This window comes from Tuber melanosporum (genome assembly GCF_000151645.1).
Source record: "Tuber melanosporum whole genome shotgun sequence assembly, scaffold_25, strain Mel28".
NCBI lineage: Eukaryota > Fungi > Ascomycota > Pezizomycetes > Pezizales > Tuberaceae > Tuber > Tuber melanosporum.
In genome coordinates, this window is record NW_003298919.1 from 1,008,029 (window position 1) to 1,027,484 (window position 19,456).

The following is a 19,456-nucleotide window of genomic DNA, read 5'->3' on the forward strand; positions in this document are numbered from 1 at the left end:
CCGTAAGACGGGCTAATGATCATTCTTGGAGTTCAATTGGGTGCTCTGGTGTTTAAAACTGCTATTCTTGTTACAGTATCCTACTGTGGAAACTTGGGTAAGTTAATCGGGCCATGTGCTCTGTAATTGAAAATTCCCTACTTTGGAAAGGGGCGAAAAACGTAGCAAAGAATGAGCTGCTTAGACCCTCTCAGAGACACAAGGAAGGCAATAAGTCAAGGCACTAAACCTTACTACCGGTAGAGGAGACAACTCTAGCAACACAGCACTTTGTTCTGTCATTCGGGGTTCTACTCGAGTACGGTACGTACCGCCATCACAGTACTATCGTGCTTGTCTGGGAATAGTCTTGACTCTTATTTCTTGTTTTCATTTATGATGGGGGGGATTCCACTCATAGGAGTTATAGGAGCGCCGTATTTTAGATCATTAATATACCTTAAGTTCCAGTATGATACCGGCACCCTCTTTATTAATTTACTAGAGGCGTTCCTGTCCGTCACACAAACAAGTTAATAACCCTGAGCCGGGTAATCGCACCCCTCCGGGTAACTCCACTCCCCGGCATACCAACTTGCTAGCCAACTGGGCAAAAAAAAAAACCTCCCACCGCAGCAATCTGTTTGCCATTTCGCCCTAATTGCGACCATCGTTCAATCTTTTTCCTTTCTCCCCCTTCCTCCTTTTTTTTCATCCCCTCCCTCTGAGCAATTGCCTCGCATCAATAAACTCCGTCGTTATGCATCCTTTACAACGAGCGTCATTCGTAGTGGCAGTGGCGGCAAGCCGATACTCGACTTCAGCTTTTCGGATTGGTGGGAATCAACGGGTGCTTCGAGATCTACTACGTTCGCCTAGGAGGGGTGGTTTGGGGAGTGGGAGTGCGATGCTGGGCGGAGGGGCAAGGTTTGGTGTTCTTCGGAGTGAATTTTCTACCTTGCGGCCGCTATATGAGAGAGTAGAAACTTCCGGTGCCAGTGGGGAAAGAGCAGAGGCTTCTTCCTCCTCCGGTACAGAAGGAGAGAAAGAGAAGGAGAAGGAGAAGGAAGAGGAACAAGAAGAGGAACAAAAGAAGGAAGAGCCGCCCCCACCACCTCCCCCACACGGCGATAAATCTCCCCTGACGGTATTCTACGAAACACTTCAATCCGAATTCAAGAAGTCCCAGGAATGGCAAGAGTCGACAAAGCAACTCGCCTCCAGTGCCCAGCAGTTTACTGAATCACCTGCGGTGAAAAAGGCCCGGGAAGCGTATGGCACCACCGCACAAGTCGCTGAGAAGGTTGGTGGTAAGGCCGCTGAGACCCTAGGCAAGACTGCCTCGGCGGTTGGTAAGGGTGCGGTGTGGACTTGGGAGACTCCCGTAGTTAAAGTTGGCCGAGCGGCGGTAAGGAAGACCGGAGAGGGCGTAGCGACCATAACTAAGCCGGTACGGGAGACGAAGGTGTATAAGGACGTGGTTGGGAACGTCAAGGAGGTCATTGACGACGGGAGTAGTAGTCGGTACGGTGGATACCTGGAGCGGGAGGAGCGTAAGCGACAGAGGTTGCTAAGGGAGAGCAAAGGCGGTGCTAAAATCGAGAAACGTGAAGAGAATCCAAAGTACCATCCTCCGCCTTCCTCCCTTATCCAGGAACCTCTAGCTAACATCACCCTAGCGCGGGGACAAACGTGACCCTACACAAAGACGCTGCATGGAAAGAATCCTGGCGAACCTTCCGCGATAGCAACAAACTCATGCAATCTCTCTTCACTATGCGCAAGTCCTATGAGGAATCCGACAACCCGGTAATATCCGTAACCCGCTCAATTGCTGACCGCTTTGCCGGTTTCTTCGCTGAGAACGAAACTGCCCTCGTGATCCGCAAATTCCGAGAAATGGACCCAAACTTCCAGGTCGAGCCCTTCCTGCGCGAGCTCCGCGAGTACATATTGCCCGAGGTGCTCGATGCTTACTGCAAAGGGGATACAGATGTGCTTAAAGCCTGGCTGAGCGCGGCGCAGTATAACGTCTACGCGGCTTTGAACCAACAGTACACTGCCAATGGACTTAAGCTCGATGGGAAAGTCTTGGATATTAGGAATGTGGATATCCTCTCCGCTAGGATCCTTGAGCCGGGGGAGATACCGGTTTTCATCATCACCTGTAGGACGCAGGAGGTGCATGTTTACCGGGACTTGAAGACGGGCGAGTTGAAGGCGGGCATGGAGGATAAGGTGCAGCAGGTCACGTACGCTATCGGGATCACCAGGCTCCCCGATGAAGTGGCGAATCCGGAGACGAACGGGTGGAGGCTTATTGAGTTGCAGAAGAGTGCTAGGGATTTTATTTGATCGTTTTGACCACGGTGGTTATGTTTTTTTCCTTTGCTGCGCTACTTGCACTTGATTTGGCTTTGATTCCTTGGTCTTTGGTTGATTGGTGGAATGGTTGGTGGATTGGTTCCGTATATGTATGTTCTTTTTAGATATGGGTCTCGGAGTTATTTTTGTTCTCGTTCTTTTTCCCTTTTTTTACATGGTTACCTCTTCTTGGGCTTCATCTCCGTCTACCCCATTTCTCTTGCTAGCTTTCACAAAAGTTCTGACCAAAACTCAATTTTTTATTTGTTTTTCATTTCTCTTCTCCTGTAAATGTTTTCTTAGACCTTTACGACGACGCAACTCTTCTCCTCTCTATTTTCTGTTACGTTGCCTGATCTTGTATATTCAGCGGTCTGGGGTAGGTAGGCGGGTGTTAGTGTAGACTATGGTATCATATCATACCCGAAGTTTACCTGGAGTGAGTGCACTTTAAGGTAGAGAGGTTCTTGTCTGAGTTGGTGAGTTGACCCGATTCAGGACAGGCGTTGTATAGGTCGGTTTTAGATTGCAAAAACTCCCGGTCGGGCGGTAGGGACTGAAATGTATCATAGTTATCATAATTGAAAAACAAATTTGGATATCGCGGATACGGGGAGCAAATGAAGGGGGTTTTTCCTCAGTAGGTATAATACCACGAGTGATCGCTTGTGACGATCATTCAGGGAACATGTATAGGGGAACTTGAGTCGACACTTGATTAACTATATAGTTAGAGTGTACGTGAGGTTTTGCACGTGGCGGGCGGTTTATCCACAGTGGCCATGCCTTCCCGAGAGAAGTCTACAGGGAGGTCGGGCCCTGCGCACTCCGCAGAGTTCAACATCTGCCTCACTGCCTCTGGCTGGTTGTGTGTCGGTCTGATGATTGGGCGGCTGAAGTTTTATGCATGATATAGTGCTGTAGACCGCGGGGGTGGTCATACAGCTTCACTCATATCACCTGTAATTATGGAATTGGAGGTGGGGGTCTTATCCTGGAGGGGGCAGGTTTCGGTGATTGGTCACCCTGTCAATATTCCGTGTTCTGGTGTCTTTGTCATGGGGTGGGGGGGTGTTCAAGGTTGTGGTGACGTTTTTTTGCTAGTTGGGGGCTATCTGGTCTGATACTGCTTTCCTTTTATTTCCCTTCTCTGCTATGAAAATTCAACTAGTCATTCATTCAACGCCTATCTCGAGTGATGGCCGATGACGTCTCCGGAGAATGTATTGTACCAGTGATCATGGGTCCATATCTCCCCCGTCGTCCCGGGGGTGATGGAATGGAATTTTCTTGGAGGTGGTTTGTATATGGGTGTAGTTATGCGAAAAAGGTACAACTTTGAAAATGAAACAAATAATATAATTGAATTCATATAAAACTTCTCTAGCGTGTAGAGTATCCTTTGATCCTAAAAACTATTTCTCAAGAAAATTGAGTTTGCTGTAGGCCAATAAAGTCAATATTTTGAAACATCTGTTTTGTTTTTTATTATATAATATGCATTCAACTACATTCGTTGCATTTTCAAAGTTGTACCTTTTTTTTTTTCTTCCCATAACTACACCCATATTATGTTGACTTTTTTTTCGTAGTATACAGGGGGCAAGGAGACGGTGGCTGATGGCCACCTATTTGGTTGGGTTGAGTGGGGTTCATAAAATGATGGAAGTCGTCTTGACTATGGAAAACCTCATCGAGCAAGAGGCCCACCGCAAACTCTATTCTGAGACTCAGAGATATATAAAAAGCACCTCTTCTCTATTATCCCACCTCCCTCCACCTCTCCCACAAACACAAACACACAGAACACAGTCAACCGGAGAAACCAAACCTCACGTAAACCCTTTCTCTCCTCTTCAAAATGCAGTTCAAACACCTCCTCGCATTCGCTCTCATATCTCTCGCTGCTAGCATCGTGGGAGCCGTTCCCTCCCCCCTGACTGCCTCCGCATCCCTCGAGGTCCTCGGACAAGACTATGTCTCTCCCGTCGACTATGATGTCGTCAAGGCCCTCGTAGCCGCCGGTGACTACGAAGCCCTCAGAAAAATGTTCTCCCCTTTCTGGAACAACCCCACAGCGGCCGAAGGTGGGGTCTGTGAGACTTCCCAAGCCTCGCCACCAACCGGCGAGGCATACGGCGCCATTGAGGACCTCAACACCCGCAGTACCTGCTGTCAATGGAACCCTTTTGAGACCCAGTGCTCTAACCTCACCAACCACGGAGGGGCCAGTGTTGGATTCTGCGGAGCTTATAAGGCTTGTCTGCAGTGTGCTCCGTTCGTGAGGGATCGCATGTATAACATTGCATTTTACTGCGCTCGTCCGGATCCTCAGGGGGTGTATAGATCTGGGGGGAAGTGGATATTGGATGGAGCCGGGCCGGGGGCTAGATTGATCCTGTACCATAACTAGATGGTGTTGGGATTTTCTGATGTTTACCTTTCTAGGTTGTTTAACAGGTCGAACAATTTATTATTATTTTGAGACTTTTCTCCTTTCTCCGTTTTCGTAGTTCCACCAGTGATCTTTAAGAAGTGAGGATGGTTTTCAGTGTCCAAAATGGTAGACAATTACGATGATCTACTCATGGTAAGATTTTATAGCCTTAGTGGCGGAAGTAATCAATTTGCTCATACAACAAAGCCCTCGCTTCCCGGCGACTTATGCATGGCAATTTTCGGGGAACCAGCGGGTCTGAATCCGGATATCTTTTAAGGCAAGGGACCGATATCCTCCAGACCAACTCTTCGACGGTTCTTAAGTGTCACCTCGCAGGTGACGACGACACCTTCTAAACACGCCAACCTCAATACCTAGTATCCATTCAGCAAGTGGACGGAGCAAGCAGCAAGGATCACGGGTGTGCGCTGTGTAGGCTTTAGTGAGAGTCCAGATATCACTTGCACGCTCCACCGAGAGTCATTTTGCACGATGAGAACTGATAGTCCTCGCAGCCATCCTCGGGACAAACTTTTAACTCCTCGAGGTCCACGAATCTCAAAATTGGTGATGCTGCAAGGGAGGGGGGATTTTCAGTCAACTCCCGATTCCCCAGTAGTAGTTCTGGAGCTATTATAGGGTAGTCGTGTTGGTCTCGGGTCTTCCCTTTCTGCTGTTGGGGGCTTGCTCCTTGTGTTTTTCTCTTTAGGTGGCGTCGGGGAATTGGGGGAAGTGGAGGGCTATTGTTGTGGTGATATAGTGCTCTTTGGAGGGGGTTAGAGGGTATGTGCAGGAGTTCTGGCTGGAAACATCAACGTTATCGATATTTTATTGTTCGTTCGAGTGATGGCCAGTGATCAATGTGGAAATTGTTGTGACGGTGTCTGTATCTAGTTTTTGATCTGGACTCTAATAGGATAGAGTTTGTTTGTCATGGGTTTTGTGTGCTAGTTTTTCTGCTGTTCTTGGGGAGTTGGGGGCGGTGGTTGAGGGCTATGGTACCCTGTCCATTGAGATTGTCTGATCGATAGATGTAACCCTAATCATGGAAAACCTCATGCCTCGAGCAAGAGGTTCACTACAGGTTCTATGCCGAGACTCAGAGATGCGTATGGTAAAAAGAATCTCCTCTCCCTCATTCCCCTTCTCCCCCCACCTCTCCTGTGAAATCAAACACAGAATACAATCGACCAAAGAAACCTCGTCTAAATTGTGATCACCTCCAAACCTCACACCAACAGTTTTTCTCCCCTTCAAAACGTATCCCGAACCCCTCCTCACCACCACTCTCATCTCTCTCGCTGCTATGATACCCTCGTCGGTACTGCTCCCTCCCCCCTGACTACCTCCACCTCCCTCGAAGTCCTCGGACAAGACCATGTCTTTCTCATTGACTATGATATCGTCAAAGCCCTCGTAGCCGCCGGCACTACGAAGCCCTCAGGGAAGTGTTCTCTCCCTTCTAGAATAACCCCACAGCGGCCGAAGGTGGAGTCTGTGAGACTTCCCAAGCCTCGCCACCAACCGGCGAGGCATACGGTGCCATTGAGGACCTCAACACCCGTGGTACCTGCTGTCAATGCGCCACTTTGGTGGCCGGGTGATCTAACCTCACCAATTGCGGAGGGGCCAGTGTTGGATTCTGCGGAGCTTATAAGGCTTGTCTGCAGTGTGCTCCGTTTGTGAGGGATCGCATGTATAGCATTGTGTTTTACTGCGCTCGTCGGGATCACGCAGTAGTGTATCATAGTATAGAATTTGGGGGAAGTGGATATTGGTTGGAGCTGGGCCAGGGGCTAGGCTGGCCTTGTACCCTAATTAGATGGGGCGATTTGTTGATATTGTATTTTTTGGGGTTGATAAATTGCTTAGGCCCTGTTGGGTTGCTTACTATTCTGATCATATAATTTGTTTTTTATGATCACAAAAGTTGCAAACAACATATATGTTGCGGGGAGGATATGACCTCTCTGATTGGCCAAAACATTGAAAATATGAAATATTTTTGTGCCGTGCCAAACACCCTCAACCTCAACATTTTTTATGGAGAAATTTAGGCCCTGCTAGGCTTGCCACAAAAATCGCAATTTTTCCACTTTAATAGGATTTAAATTGGGCCGTGCCCGGCTTGCCACAAAAATTGTATCCCAATTTTTTTAAATTGTGAATTTTATCAGATGCAAATAGGATATAGGGTTATATGAAAGGGTTTCTATAAAGATAATATACAATTGGAATACTGTAGTAGATACAACTTGAAATTAATTTCATATATGCTATTCTGAGTTCACCAATCTTTATTAAATAATTTCAAGCAATCAGAGAGAGGAAAACTGCAGTTGAGAGGTGAAATTGCTGGTATCATAAGAAGAAATAAATGATAGGCAGTCACTCTGTGAAGAACAAATAATATAATTACTAGAAAGGTTGTGTCGATTAGGCCAGCACCCTATATAAAATAAGTGTTTAGAACTAGGGTAACATAAGAATCTAAAAAATCATAGTTGTTACCGAGCACCAATTTTTCTATTTCACAATATATCCTATTTTCAACTTTTATTGTGATTTTTTTAAATTGGTACAAGCAGAGCAGGACCTTATTATATTATAAAAACCACTTTGATGGCTTAAAAATAACCAACCGAACAGGACCCTATTCGTCTAACATTGAATTCCCTTTCCCGATAGTGACCCTAAATCAGTGGAAAGAGCGTATGCATTCCTGCGCCGGAAATTGTCGATGCATACATTTATATAAAGTTTCCCTTGGAGCAGCAGCGAACGACAGCCCTCCGATCGTATTCTAATCCCCCATATCACCATATCCCCTCGTCCCCGAAACGTCGGTTCTAATTGCCATGCATTGAGATCACCTGGCTCACTCTTCCACCAAAACCGCTTTGGATATCACATCTCATTCATTCATAAATAGCCTTAGCGCATGTTTGAAGGGCTCTAAAACATGTGCGATGGCTATGTTGTTTAGCTTCTTAGACAACAACCGTGCTAAAAGGGCACACCCTTCCCTCCAATTGATGGTGTATTCATCTGGGAATGTTGGAATTCATTTCTCGACACAACTTCTCTGGCAGTGCCGGGAACGTCGGTACGCGTAAACCCGGCGAACCAATTCCAAAAACACCCTCCAGGGGCGGAACTCGATCGCTCTCCACCTCCGATGAAAGGGTACTCTTAGCTGCACTTTGGCCATGCTGTCGTACTTGGGTACATACTGCCCCCAGAAAGTATGCCATTTCCAATCCGATCCCCACTGGTGCGCTGTGAGAGGCGGCGAAAAACTAGATGATTGAACACCGTGGATTCAGATGTCACAACTGTTCCTACTCCTTGTCCGGTGGGAAATACCTGCCTGGGCGCTTTCCCGCTTGTTCGGCCAATCTCTGATTTTTCAGTACTACTCAAGTCCTCGAGAGTTACGCTGATGAACACTTCCATGAAGATCACATCTAAACCGGTATCAGATAGTTCGAAGAGTACACCGTTCGCCATAAAGAGGATATGTAAGGACCCCAAAGTCTAAAAAAACACCCAGAACCACCTGGTTAATTACTTTACCAGCATTCTGGGAATGCTCTCCAGTTTTACTGACTGTTGACACTGGAAGGCGCTTGAAAGTGGAACATCTAGATCGGGCTCAAAGCCGTGGAAATAAAGATGGTTTTTTTTTTCCCCCCCTTAAGTTTGCCAATTTTGTACAAGGAGGATCTGTGGGTTTGAGTATTATTTGGGCTCATTTTCGTTAAAGTTAGTGGAGGAAATGCTTCAGAGTCAATACTTGCATCAGGAGGATATTGGCAAGTAGTTAGTGATTAGGAAGATCGTCTATCAGGGGGTGGGGTTGTTGAAGGACAATGATATTGAAATTTTTCTATGCTTGGATAGCAGGAAGGGGAGTGGTAAGGCACTTGTTAAGGTTTATTCCCTAACACATTAACTATGATATCATACTACTTAGCTAAGACAGTGCTTTACTGATGAAGATATATGGTTTTGGATCGCCAATCTCTAGGTGATGTACCGGTTTCTCGAGAGATAATATGGACCCGCTGTATTGTAGGATGCTATCTAAACGCAGGTGTGGCAACTGCATCATTTATTACTCGCACAATTTGTGAGTGTGTGTTTTCCCGGAGTAGGAGAGAAGAAGCTTGATTTTCCAAATGCAAAACGAGAAGAGATACTAATATACTACATCCACTAAGCAGTCACACCGAACACTGTAGCCTATACCATATAGGCCACCTTTCAACACCAGGCAGTAGTGACCTTTTCAATATGACACAGTAGTGATACCCTTATTCTGACATCCAACTATAAGAGGTACCCAATGCGGTAAACCACTTATAATTAGATCAGGCATAGTCACAGATTGAGAAAACGAACAAAAGTCTTTTGACTAAAGGAAAAGAAAGAACTACCTCTGTACGGTGGACAAGGACTAAGTCCAACATCCCCCTTTGACGGAAAGAGTGTAGCAGTATACAAGTCTTGTAAAGCAAAAAACAAATAACAAATAAAATAAAAATAAGTATCTAAGTAGAAAAACCAATACAGGAAAGCAAAAAGCTGTGTCTTTGAATAGCAAGAGGCTTCATACAGATATCTGCTAGCATATCATTTGTACCAACGAAGGTAAGAGTAATTTAGCCATTGCAAATATACTCATGGAGCAAACAGTAGCGGACATCGACATGCTTAGTCCACTGTGTGATTGTGCCAGTTTCGATAAGCCTTTTGGCCCCGGCATTGTCAGTAAATAGAGTGATAGTAGGAGCTGCATCACTTGCTCGTGCCAAGTATAGAGGGTGGAGTTGGTGCAGTAGTGAGCGGAGCCAAAGGGCTTCCTTCCCAGCAGTAGATAGTGCAATAAATTCAGCCTCATTTGTCGAAGTCGCTATCAATGACTGCTTACTTGCATGTCAGGAGACTGGAGCACCAGATACTAGTGCTAGGTACCACTGAACACTATGGCGGTAGTATTCTCGAGTATAGCTAGCATCACTATAAACGCTCACAGTAGGAAGAGTAGACCCATCAGAGGCGGGGGTATAATAGGTAAGTTTAAAATCCTTAGTCGTTTGAAGATAACAGTGGAGGCATTTTAGTGCATGCCAATAATGCTGTGTAGGCGATTGACTAAATTGTGCAAGTATGGAAATCGAGTAGGCTATATCTGGTCGAGTCGCAAGCATCGTATACATAACAGAGACAATAGCCGAACGGTAAAGCATTGGATCCATAATACCAGGTGAGCTGTCAAAACTAACATCCATCAGAGTTGTTTGGTCACGGACACTGGTATCAGAAAGATTGAACCGCTCCAAAACCTTGGTTAAATAAAGTTCCTGCGATAGAGAAATTGACCAATGCTACCTATTTCTTGTAATCTTAATACCTAGAAGGTACTCAATATCACCCAGGTCTTTAATCTCGAATCGCTGCTTAAAGAGTGAAAGCAGATTTGTCACCTCATCTGAGGTGCTACAAAGAACAATGTCATCTACATAGGGTAGTAAATAGCCTCCGGCTGGTGTAAGGTAGAGACCATGATCGACTGTAGACTGCTTGAAGTCGACACTAAGAAGAAAATGGTAAAAGGTTCTAAACTACTGGTACGGAGACTGCTTTAACCCATATATGGAGTGAAGAAGTCATACAATAGTACCACTTGGAAGTCGTAGGTATATAATCTCATTAAGTAGTGTACCCAGAAAGGCAGTAACAACATCTAACTGGTGAATAACCATATCCTGTGCAGCAGCGAATGCCAGGATGGTATGAATAGTAGTTCACTTAACCAAAGGAGCATAAGTCTCATTATAGTTGATACCAGCTACTTGCCTATCTCCATGCGCTACCAATCTTGCTTTATACCATGTGATAGTACTGGAGGAGTCAAACTTATATCTAAGAACCCAACAGGTAGGAAGCGCCTTGCGGCCGGCCAGTAGACTTTCAACTACCCAGACAGAGTTCTTCTACATTGCGGCTAGTTCTTCAGCGATCGCAGCCTCACATAAGGCATGATTTGGACCACGAAGAGCATCTCTGTAAGACACTATCTCAATAGAGGAGATATAGCAAGAGTGTGGTACCGAAGGCAAGCAAGGGAAAGAACTATCTGTAGTTCCAGAGGAGACAGTGGTTGTTGCCACAAAGAGAGGAGGCTGATCAATGTCCACAATCTCTTCAAATGACTGAGTAGCAGCTTCATCAAAGTGCACATCTCAAGCACGTATGATGTGTTTTGTATCTGGAATATAGATACGGTAAATGTTCGTACTCTTATAACCAACAAGCAAGCCGGAGTGTGAGTGGGACTCAAGTTTATTCTGGAGCACCTTAGGTATAAGGACATGAGATACGGAGCCGAATACTTTAAGATAGCCGATATATGGAGGTCGACAATTCCAAATTTCAAAGAGTGTCTTGCCAGTCAGATGTGCAGAAGTAGAAGCTCGATTACGAAGATAAACTGCTGTCTGAAGGGCCTCAGCCCAAAGCTCAGAGGGTACTTCATTCTCATGAAGCATTGAGTTAACCATTTCTAGCAGAGTACGATTCATTCGCTCAGCAACACCATTTTGTTCTGGAGTATATGGAACTGTATACTCATGGATTATTCCAGACGTGTTTAGATAGTCCGCAAAGGCGGAGGAGGGCATGATATGGTCAAGACGGCGATCCAGTGAGGCTCCATATTTCAACGGATTATCTGATCTTAAGAACTTAATCTTCGAGTCCTTCAGTTTCTCGAGTTGGGGGTGTAAAGTCTTAAATGCCTTGAATGCCTCTCCCTTAGTATGAGAGATTGAAACAATAACAAACTGTGAAGCATCATCTATCCATGTAGCAAAATACTTCATTCCACTAATAGAGGGAATTGGAGCTGGACCCCAAATATCGGTATGAATTCGCTCAAGAATCTTTTCTGCACGAGGTATCAGTACTCGTGAGGGCTACTGGTGTTGTTTTCCTTTGAGACAAGGCAGACATGGCTTATCTACCACTGTGCCAGAAGCAATCTTTATTCCTATAGAGTTCTTCAAGAGCAAGTAAATCGAGGCTGAACTGAGGTGACTAAGACATCAATGCCATGTATTTAGAGCTTCCATAGCTGTACGTAGTGTAGTTGAAGGTGCTTGAGCTACTTGAGTTGGTAGAGGAGGAGGGTTTTCATCCATAACCTGTGAGTCCAGTAAAGAGACATCAGAGTGGGCTGCATTCTGTGATACTACTCTGGAAGCAGAGCATGTAGTAACAAGAGCAGCTGACCGAAGTCTGAGTTGATAAAGTCGCCCAATAGAGTAGCTATACAATATGATACGATTTCCTTTCACCACTGTCACACCACCTGGTGACGAATAGTAGCTAGCACCATGCTCTTGTAACTGCCTCAATGAGATCAGACTGATATCCCCGAAAGCTAGAGCATGGTAAATGCCACTCAATATAACACTATGACTCCTGGATGGGATAACAACAAGAAGTACTGCTGTTCCAATACCAATTGCATCTACAGTTTCCCAGTTTCCAACTCGAATACTTTGTGGCGTAGTAAGTAAATGATAGTCATGGAGTAAGTCACTAAAATGAGTAATATGGTTTGTACACGCAGAGTCAAGATACCATAGCGGTGTGAAGTCACCAGTAGTGGGAACATCAAGGTCCAGTGAAGCCAGAGCGCACTCAGAATCATCATGGGCTGAGATACGAGCAGAGTACTAAACTGGTAGAGTTGGAGGTTCCACCCTTCCTGAACTGGAGAATGGGCGATGCTGTGGTCTTTTCTCAGGATACTGTTACCAACACTTCTCCGATAAGTGATTCGAGCGGTGATAGTGCTTACATGGTGGACGATCAGACTGAGGATAGTGATGCTGGACTTGCTGCCAATTGCCTGAATGTCCAGAGGCTGACTGATTACGATATGGAACTTTTCCGGAAGTCGAACTCTGGCTCTTAGCACCGCTCACATAAAGTGCTGTATGAGCATTATGAGGATTATTGGGTCGTTCAGTAGCCTGTCGCAATTCCTCAGCCGCAAGTGTGTGGTGGACCAGCATGAAACTAACTTGCTGAGTGAGGGTGAGGGATATACAAATAGTGTCCACGAGTTGATTATAAGATTTCGGGAGACCATCCAAAATCTGATTAATGAGCTGTAAGCGGGAAAGATTGATCCCAACAGAGGTCAGCCGAAAGAAGAGATTGTTACCCTCAGCAATATAGCTATCAATCATTTGCCCAGAGCGCAGACGCAAACTCAGAAACTGCAGCTGGATAGCGCTCTCATGAGTAATAGAGTTGGCTTCAAACCATTAAGTAAGAAAAACCCAAACCTCCCTAGGACTATTTATAGACAAGAGCATAGAGAGAAGTTCTTCGCTGATGTGTGATTCGATAAGGTCTAAGGTCTTTGCAGCCCTAAGTAAGTCATCTGTAGATGCAATAGCAGTGGCCTTCATGGCTGCCCGAGTCTCCTTTGCTGCCTCTGCAGCGGCCTTTCATCCGGAGCCAGTAGGGTCAGCAACATCCCATAGCTGCTGCGCACGGAGGTGGTTGGCCATATGATACTTCCATAAAGTCCAGTTGTGGGTTGTAAGAAGGGGACACTTGAGGGCCCGGGTGCCCTCAGTAGTACTACCTGTTGTAGCTGGAGTCAACAACATGACTCAATAGAATAGAATAGAATAGAATAGAATAGAATAGTAAAGGCAAGGAGATAGAAATATCGAGTAGCCTTGAGAAGAGAAATAAAAGATGTAGTATAATAGGCAGAGCGCTGATAACAAAATCAGGAAGCTTAAGGACTCATAACCTGTGAGTGTGTGTGTTCCCGGAGTAGGAGAGAAGAAGCTTGATTTTCCAAATGCAAAACGAGAAGAGATACTAATATACTACATCCACTAAGCAGTCATACCGAACACTGTAGCCTATACCATATAGGCCACCTTTCAACACCAGGCAGTAGCCACCTTTTCAATATGACACAGTAGTGATACCCTTATTCCGACATCCAACTATAAGAGGTACCCAATGCGGTAAACCACTTATAATTAGATCAGGCATAGTCACAGATTGAGAAAACGAACAAAAGTCTTTTGACTAAAGGAAAAGAAAGAACTACCTCTGTACGGCGGACAGGGACTAAGTCCAACACAATTAATTCATACGCTTCTCGCCCCCCCCCCCAAAATATATGTGCGTAGGAGGGAATGAATAGTAGGCGCCATTACTGTAAAAATTGGAAGTTTTCCTGTGCAGCGGAATTTTTTATTTCTTAAGTTCAACAGCTAGCTAAGCGGAACATGAACGATATGAATATATCCTATCCTGATGACGCAACCCATGATATGGAGCACATGCTTGCATGCACACTCCAGTATACGCAATAGTGAGAAGGAAGTTCACACTAATCTCTCGCCGTATCCCAAGAAAACTAAATAGATTATTACATCATGGGTATTCTCTTAATCCTCAATGTGCTACGTTCGATAGATCTAATTAGGAAAATAATGAGATCCTGAAAAGAAAAGGGAAGGAAAAAAAAAAAAAAAAAAGGTGTACTTCTTTGGCTGGAAATAGATTACTACTCGTTCCCAGTGTGAAGAGCCTCTGCTGAGCATAGGGGATAGCAAAACCGAGGGGAAAGAGGGAGGAAGAGGTGTGAGAGCGGAAGTGAGAGCAAGGGTAGAGCAGGAGTATGAAATGGCCTCTAGAGAGTTCTAGGCACGACAAAGTTTGAATAGATGGTGTATTAATAGAAGGAAAAAAATAGTTCAAGAATCTCCCAAGCCCAATTTACTCTATAGACAGCATCCCCATTCAAGTCCTCCATTATCCATATGAAATGACTTTTACATGCTTTCATGGTACCAGAAGGGCCAGATTACCAGGGTTAGAATATCTTTTATATATTGCTTTATCCATATGATTTCACAATTTTCGTTATCCTATGGTATGATACGAACTAGTATGCTTACTTTAAATTTTATAAATTCCATCTTTCCCTTTTTGACATTTGGATATACTGACTCAAAGGTTTACCTGAAGTTCACTTAAGTAGGGCATAGTTACTCAACCTTTGTAGTCTTAAGTGTATTGGATTTGTAGTTTTCTTTGCACAGTGATGCTTATTTGTACATCAACTTGAAGTACATTTGATTTTGATCGACTGTATCAATTAGTATCATATCTTTGAAAATTTCCCCCAGCTCTCATATCAAAGAAGTTATGATATAAGCCTTCAACTAATCATCCTCAATACAATGGCCTTTGGGTGATCGATTTTGTGTTGAATGTAGACACTTGGCATTGAGGAATGCCAGAAATATGGCCACAAGAATCACCCTCCGTAAATGTATTGGTAAATAATGACAGAAGAGCACACTCCGATGAAGATAGTACAAAAAGCTTACTTCTAACATGATATGAAATATTATGACTTCCAAAGGACAGCATAACCACATGACTACCACCTATAATATTCTTCTCTTGTTCCTAAAGTCATATAGTCAAGGTCGACGATTTAACCTGCTCTAATTGAGGAAAAATATTCCCTCCCCATAAAGAGATATTTTGAACCACTCCCCCGCCCATGGCATTACTACTCATGACTCTGGTTCTATTTCCCCTGGTGATACTTTTGGCTCGAGTGAAGAGGCATCCGTTGAAACAGTACGGCACAACTTACTCCAAAAAGTATTGGTTCCTAAAGGTCGCTGGGAGGATTAATTTAGAACATGGAGGCGTTCCGAGAAAGCCCCCCCCACCCCCCGTGATGGCCTGTCTTCTCTGGTATGATAACTCGCCGGAATTAGTCGAGGTCTTTGTATCCTTTATTTGAGGATCTGGGAGTAGTCGGATTCACTATCCTAATCTCTCCTTTGGTCCCGAACGGGAGCTTTCACTGCCATTAGCCGAACTCCTGAATAAAATTTCAATACTGCTATTATCATACTAGTACTGGCGGTTTGATCAGAGCCCTCCTTTGATATCATACCTAAAGCAACCTACACAGAAGTCCGGACAGTTGTACCAGGGTATGAACCCCTATGCCAGTAATAGATATGACAGACGACTTGTTATTAATTTTCTCCCGTTTTATATCTGTTTTCATCCCGGGTTCTCCCGATATCAGAATATTCACTCCTCCACTGAAAACACCAGTATTATTGCTTTTACTTCATATCGTATCGCTTCTACGGGCTTATCCATAACACATACTGAACGCTAGATTGCGGTGGGGCTCAGACTGTGAAATAACTTAGCTATTCTCTAAGCATGCGCAGAGAGTTATATCTTTGCCGCGGGAGTCGTGAAAGACTCGTGGCAGTAACCTGTTTCGCACAATGCAGCTTAGACTCTTGAAGCAGAGCAATGCATGGTCCAGCGAATGATGATTTGTCAGGGTATTCTCTCTTTCCATTGACCGTATATATCCACAATATCATTGGGCAAGGGATCACAAAGTATCAGCCGAATACGGGTGGTACACATGGAAAGTGCAGAGTTGTTCAAGTACCCAAACTCCCCCCCATAATACTTGAGAGTTCACAGGACATGGACCCTCTCTAAAAAAAATTTATCGAACAACAGTATCAAAAGCCTTAGCTCATCCTCAACAAAACCCCCACATTCCCAGGATGCGAATCAGCGCAGTGAAGTAGACATTTGATACTGTTTACCTGGAACATGGCCTTCTATTTCAGGATGTGGACTATCATTCCACAGGCCTGTTTCACCATCTCTCTAATTTACTCAAGCCGGCCACTTGCAGCCGGGAAAGGGTAAAGCGTAAAACAAACAGCCGGAACATCTCGGAGCGCATGAAACACATCTTTTTGGTCGTCAAGCTAAAAGATTTTTGCAAGATTTTTCCCCCCATTGCGTCAGAAAAGATCGGCTCAGGAACGTTACATTTTGAAGCTTGTACAAATTAAATACCCCGGGTGACATAGACAGGCGTTAACAGCAACATGTAAAGTAGATTAATACGTGGCGATTGCCCTAGAACAGCTATCAACTTAGAGACCTCAGTCGGCTACAACAGCTTGACCTCAGGTCACTACATACTGGAATAGACCGGGGGGGGGGAGGGGAATCTGGATCCCTTCGATCAGTGTTTCGTCCCAAAAACTGTAAAGTCCCATCACGTTACTTGAGGCCCCCGCACACAGTTCATGCTCAGTCAGTTAATAAGCATGGTGAGCAATATTGATAATATCCCGGGCGGCCACAATGGTAGAGATGATTCAGAAGGACGAACCCTATAGAGAGCTATCTGACAGGTAAAAGTTCACCTGAAGGACAGTATCTACTGGAAAAGCGTATGCCGCTATTGTAATGGCATTCCACGTGTGTGCTTGCGCACTCTAATCAAGTACTCCATTCTGCTCTACCCCCGCACATATCTACAAGTATACTGTTGTGAGCTTGATTTGCTGGTCTGTTCATTGCACCTTGGTGGTTGTATTCAAGTCTGCTTCACCGGAGGCATCCGGTGAGGCTGACGGTGAAATCTATTAGCTAACAAGTCCTCCACCCAAAAACCACCCAGAGCACTGCTGCACCATAGGCCCACAAAATGCAGCTGCTGTGTACTGTACATCTAGGAATCAACAAATGATTGGCAGCCAAGGTGCAGTTCGTGTCTACGCATTGATCGTAGATTAGACAACGGGGTACCTTTGGACGCAGTTCAGAACACCTTCCCCATGTACTGGCACTCAAAGGCATGGACACCATTCGACGAAAATCCAGCGAGCACTCGAGTAGATATAACCACGTTAGTTACAACCAGCCCATCAATGCAGAAATTTCAATCTTGAAGATATTTCAGGCCCGATTTAAACAGCCATGGTACAACTCGTGACAAAGGTAAGGCGAAACCCAACCAATAACTACTTCTCCACTCCAACCTGGATGCCCGTTTCCACGTGCCCGCTAAAACAGGATGAGAAACAATGCCGAGTGAGAGCTAATGATGTGCCAAGCCTCGCTTGCATTAGCGCAATGCGGCTCAACAAGCAAACAATCATCCCACCACAAATTTCGTTTGCAAACTTCAAGAAAACAAACCCACCAACAGAACGAACCAGCACCCCCGAAAACATGCCGAAAGAAGCCAAAAAGCGCGGCCGTCGTGCGGAAATGAAGCGGAAGGAAGCAGCGAAGAAGGAGCAGCCCGAAAATACACCGCAAGTCGTTGCACTAGCGAAGGAGGCAGGACATTTCTATGGCGTGTACGATGGCGGGGAGGTCGGGGGTGAGGAGGATACTCATTTTTATGGATTGCTCACCGAGGACGAATCGGAGTACTTCCGGAAAGCGGACGAAATTTTGGAATTGAACCAGTTTGGGGGTGAGAATGGTATTGCTCAGTTCTTTGTCTGATTGGGGGTGTCTGAAACGGCTAATCTTAGGAATGGTTTTACCGCAGAAAGAGCCCTATTCATTGCAAACGTTTGGAAAGAGGCCGACGGAAAGGAGCTCAAGATTGCCAATAGCCAAGGGTGCTCTAGGCTACTAGAGAAACTGATACTGATGTCTTCGCCGAGTCAATTGAGATCTCTTTGGCAAAAATTCACTGGACAGTAAGGTTTTGATCGACCCACCAAGCTGGAGAAAGTGCTGACTGACTGGGAGCAGTTTCTTGAACCTAGCGCAGCATCGGTTTGCATCGCATTGCTGCGAGATGTTGTTCCAACGGTCAGTGGGGATTGCCTCAAAAGAGACGCAAGATGATTATGTCGATGACACGGCAACAGACGTGTTCTTTGCCAGTATGGAGAGTTCGTTCTTGTGCATGCTTAGCGTATGTCTTCACCACAAATATACATTTGTGTGGGCGCTAATTGGAGCAGGAGCTCGAGCCGCAACTCAAACACTTATGCACTGATAGGTTTGCTTCACACATCGTCCGAGGGTTACTACTTTTGCTATCGGGACAACCAGTTTCGTCGTCGGATTTGGTACAGAGCAGGAAAAAGGAAAGGATCACTCTGTCAGCTGGTGTTGCTCCTATCCCAGAACCAGCAGAAAAGATACCCGTGCCACAGTCATTCCACGATGCTGTAGGAAAAATTCTTGCCGCCACGGCCGGGAGCATGTCAACGGAGGAAATCCGGTCGATGGCAGTCCATCAAATTGGCGGTCCAACGCTACAAGTCCTGATGCAACTAGAAATGGGCCGCAGTAGGAAGGATCGAAAGACAAAGGGAGCATCAAAAGAGGGCACCCTCCTAGGGAAGCTCACGGGAATAAGTACTGAGGACGAGAAATCTGGCGAATCGGAGTCTTCATCGTTCTTTAATAATTTACTCTACGACCCCGTAGGCTCACATCTTGCAGAGAAAATAGTGGTCTGTGCGCCGAAAAAAGTGTTCAATAAATTGTACAACGCCTTCTTCAAAGGAAGGATAGGAAGTCTTGCCAGGAACGAAACTGCGGGGTTCGCTGTCCAGAGGATTTTGGAGAGGCTTGAGAAACATATGCTTGAAGAGGCCTTGGGGGAGATATTACCGCAGGTTAAGGGATTGATCGGTACGTTTGCTGGGATAAGTAATGTAATGTATGCATGTGCTTACACTCTGCCGCAGAGAGGTCGCAGGTTGCTGTCGTGAAGGCTTTGATAGACTGCTGTGCGAA

General features: G+C 45.3%; 2 protein-coding genes; both read left to right on the forward strand.

Annotated features, from left to right (window-relative positions):
- The first annotated feature begins 614 nt into the window (after positions 1–614).
- Positions 615–3,798, forward strand: GSTUM_00006323001 (uncharacterized protein). XM_002838481.2 has 2 exons: positions 615–1,602; positions 1,659–3,798. The coding sequence occupies exons 1-2, from the start codon at positions 740–742 to the stop codon at positions 2,332–2,334; spliced, it is 1,539 nt and encodes a 512-aa protein (XP_002838527.1). The 5' UTR covers positions 615–739; the 3' UTR covers positions 2,335–3,798.
- Positions 3,799–17,731: 13,933 nt separating this feature from the next.
- GSTUM_00006325001 (uncharacterized protein) lies at positions 17,732–19,456 on the forward strand (the record flags this gene model as incomplete). The annotated part of the gene is made up of 5 exons (XM_002838482.2): positions 17,732–18,179; positions 18,249–18,402; positions 18,458–18,623; positions 18,673–19,351; positions 19,408–19,456. Coding segments are annotated over 5 exons (1,496 nt in total), but the record flags the coding sequence as incomplete, so codon positions are not given.